General features: G+C 43.3%; 1 protein-coding gene and 1 long non-coding RNA gene across 13 annotated transcripts in view; one reads left to right on the top strand and one right to left on the bottom strand.

The window, feature by feature from the left end:
- Positions 1 to 2,845, bottom strand: part of LOC122563474 (proto-oncogene tyrosine-protein kinase Yrk-like) — a 300,778-nt gene that overhangs the window by 72,042 nt on the left and 225,891 nt on the right. For all 12 annotated transcript variants that reach the window (XM_043717232.1, XM_043717234.1, XM_043717233.1 and 9 more), the window contains one exon: positions 2,156 to 2,416. In XM_043717232.1, coding sequence (XP_043573167.1) covers positions 2,156 to 2,405 — 250 coding nt within the window. In that variant the 5' untranslated portion in view covers positions 2,406 to 2,416. The remainder of the gene's footprint in view (positions 1 to 2,155; positions 2,417 to 2,845) is intronic.
- The window catches only part of LOC122563475, a 5,970-nt gene continuing 5,460 nt past the window's right edge, over positions 2,336 to 2,845 (top strand). Inside the window, exon 1 of the long non-coding RNA XR_006315617.1 lies at positions 2,336 to 2,418. This is a non-coding gene — a long non-coding RNA (uncharacterized LOC122563475). The remainder of the gene's footprint in view (positions 2,419 to 2,845) is intronic.

The raw sequence follows: 2,845 nt of genomic DNA, 5'->3' as shown, positions 1-2,845 counted from the left end.
TAATATTACTGGCTAGCCTACCTTCATATTTGTTCCTCTCCTTCCTTCTCTCTTTGTTATCCTCTCTTTGTTTTTGTAGCCTTCCCAATCTTCTGATTTCCCAGTGCTCTTGGCCACTTTATAGGATCTCTCTTTTTCTTTAATATATTTCCTGACTTCCTTTGTCAGCCATGGTTGTCTAAGCCCTCCCCGGATAATCTGTCTCCTCTTCGGGATGAACCTCTTTACAGTGTCCTCAATTTTACCCACAAATTCCTGCCATTTTTGCTCTACTGTCTTCCCCGCTAGGCTCTGCTTCCAGTCTATTTTCATCAGTTCCTCTGTCATGCCCTCATAATTACCTTTATTTAACTGTAACACCATTACATCCGATTTTGCCTTCTCTCTTTCAAACTGCAGACTGAACGCTACCATATTATGATCGCTGCTTCCTAAGTATTCCCTTACTTTAAGATTTTTTATAAAGTTTGGTTCATTACATAGCTCTAGGTCCAGAATAGCCTGCTCCCTTGTGGGCTCCATGACATGCTGTTCCAAAAAGCCATCCTGTAAGTATTCCACGAATTCCCTTTCTTTGGATCCACTGGCAACATTATTTACCCAGTCCACCTGCATATTGAAGTCTCCCATGATCACTGTGACCTTGCCTTTCTGACATGCCTTCTCTATTTCCCGGTACATGTTGCGCCCCTGGTCCTGACCACTGTTAGGAGGTCTGTACATAACTCCAATTATGTTTTTTTTGCCTTTGTGGTTCCTCAATTCCACCCACACAGACTCCACATCATCCGACCCTATATCATTCAGCACCATAGATTTAATTTTGTTCTTAACTAACAAGGCAACCCCGCCCCCTCGGCCCACCTCCCTGTCTTTTCGATAAGTTGAAAACCCTTGGATGTTTAACTGCCAGTCCTGACCAATACAATCCAGAAGAGGGGCATTGGAAGCTCAGTGATTTATCAGGGAAATATTATTCAAGCTCTTAAGGAAGAGGTGATTTGACAGCTTGGCCAATTTGTTCATTTTATGTTTACTTTCACTGAGAAAGCCCAGAACAATGCAATGGTCTTTTCTGTAATGACAGGAGATTGTATTGAGATTTCTACAGATCTTAACAAAGCGAACAATTCTTATAAAAACAAAATCCTGCAGATGCTGGAAATCAGAAAAAAAAACACTAAAAGTGCTGGAGAAACTCAGCATCTGTGGAGAAAGAAACAGAGATAATGTTTCAAGTCCAGTGTGACTCTTTCTTCAAAATTTCATCAGTTCTGAAAAAAGTTTATACCAGGCTCGAAATCTGAACAGTTTCTCTCTCCACAGATGCTGCCAGAACAATTCTTACACCTAACGAGAATATTATTCCTCTCTCCAATTGTGTCCAACTAGCACTTTATCAGTTATGTATTTATTCATTCACAGGATGTGGTTTTCGCTGCTCAGGCCAACATTTATTGGCCAGCCCTAATTGCCTAGAGGCCAGTTAGGAGTCACCCACATTGCTGCAGGTCTGGAGTCACATGTACGATAGACCCAGTAAGGACAACAGTTTCCTTCCCTGAAGGACTTTAGTGAAACAAATGGGCTTTTTTCTAACAATTGACAATGGTCATTATTATATTTTAAAATTCATTTTTATTTTAGATTCCCTACAGTATGGAAACAGGCCCTTTGGCCCAACAAGTCCACACCGACCCTCCAAAGAGCAACCCATCTTCCTTTGACTAATACACCTAACACTACAGGTGATTACCCATAGTCAATCCACCTGACCTGCACATCTTTGGATTGTGGGAGGAAACCGGAGCACTCGGAAGAAACCCACACAGGCACGGAGAGAATGTGCAAACTCCACACAGTCGCCCGAGGTGGGAATCAAACCCAGCTCCCTGGCACTGTGAGGCAGCAGTGCTAACCACTGAGCCACCATGCCACACTTTAAAAAGTGAATTCAAATTCCACCATCTGCTGTAGTGAGATTCAAACCCAGACCCACAATAAGGCCATCGCCTCCCTCAGTATCAGGTATTGTACCGTTGAGAATGTATTTTCTCAATTAATGCTTGACCAATGTTTAACTTCTCAACCCCCTCCAAAGGAATGGTCTGCAACATTTTGATGTGGAATGAAAGTTCTGAGCAGGGTCTCTAACCTGGTAATCCTCCACCTCTTGTTGGGAGTGACCCAGTTGGGTAGCCAACAGAACCACCAAAGGGAGTCAGTGAAGTGTTCGTGGTGTCATGGAAGCTGTTAAAATCAGGAATCCTTGTGAAGACTGCAGTCTGGGGCTGGTTGGTAGGATCTGGTCCATAGCGTGGGTTCGTGTTTTGATTAAAGAACCCATCCCCATCTTCAGCTTGGGATTTTGTTGATGTCTTCTCTTTACAATGCACGCAGCCCATTATCTGAAAATCTGTAATTCAAGCAGAAAGGGCATTAATATCAGATGTTGAAATCTTACACGTCAATCAGTTTACTTAGCTGTCCCTTGTTCAGGAACATAATGATATAAAAGGATGGACTGACTCCTGGGTGGTTCATTGTGGCTGTGATGAGACCCCTTGTGGTTAAGACCATGGACCATAAGAAATAGGAACAGGAGTAGACCATTTGGTCCCTTAAGCCTGTTCCACCACTCCCTAGGATGATGGTTGATCAGACATTCCTCATGTCCACTATCCTGCCCTTTCCCTTGATACCCCAAATGATCAAGAATTGATCTGTCTTAGGCATAAATATCCACAAGGACTCTGCCACGCCCAAGCTCTCTGTGACAAGGAGTTCCAAAGACTGTTGTGGCTTGTATGTGGCCTTGAATTTGGCAGCTGAGTGTGTGGGGGTG

The sequence above is a fragment of the Chiloscyllium plagiosum genome, chromosome 27 (assembly GCF_004010195.1).
Source record: "Chiloscyllium plagiosum isolate BGI_BamShark_2017 chromosome 27, ASM401019v2, whole genome shotgun sequence".
NCBI classification, from domain to species: Eukaryota; Metazoa; Chordata; class Chondrichthyes; order Orectolobiformes; family Hemiscylliidae; genus Chiloscyllium; species Chiloscyllium plagiosum.
Note: the sequence above shows the minus strand (reverse complement) of the source record. Positions and strands in the feature narration are given on the sequence as shown.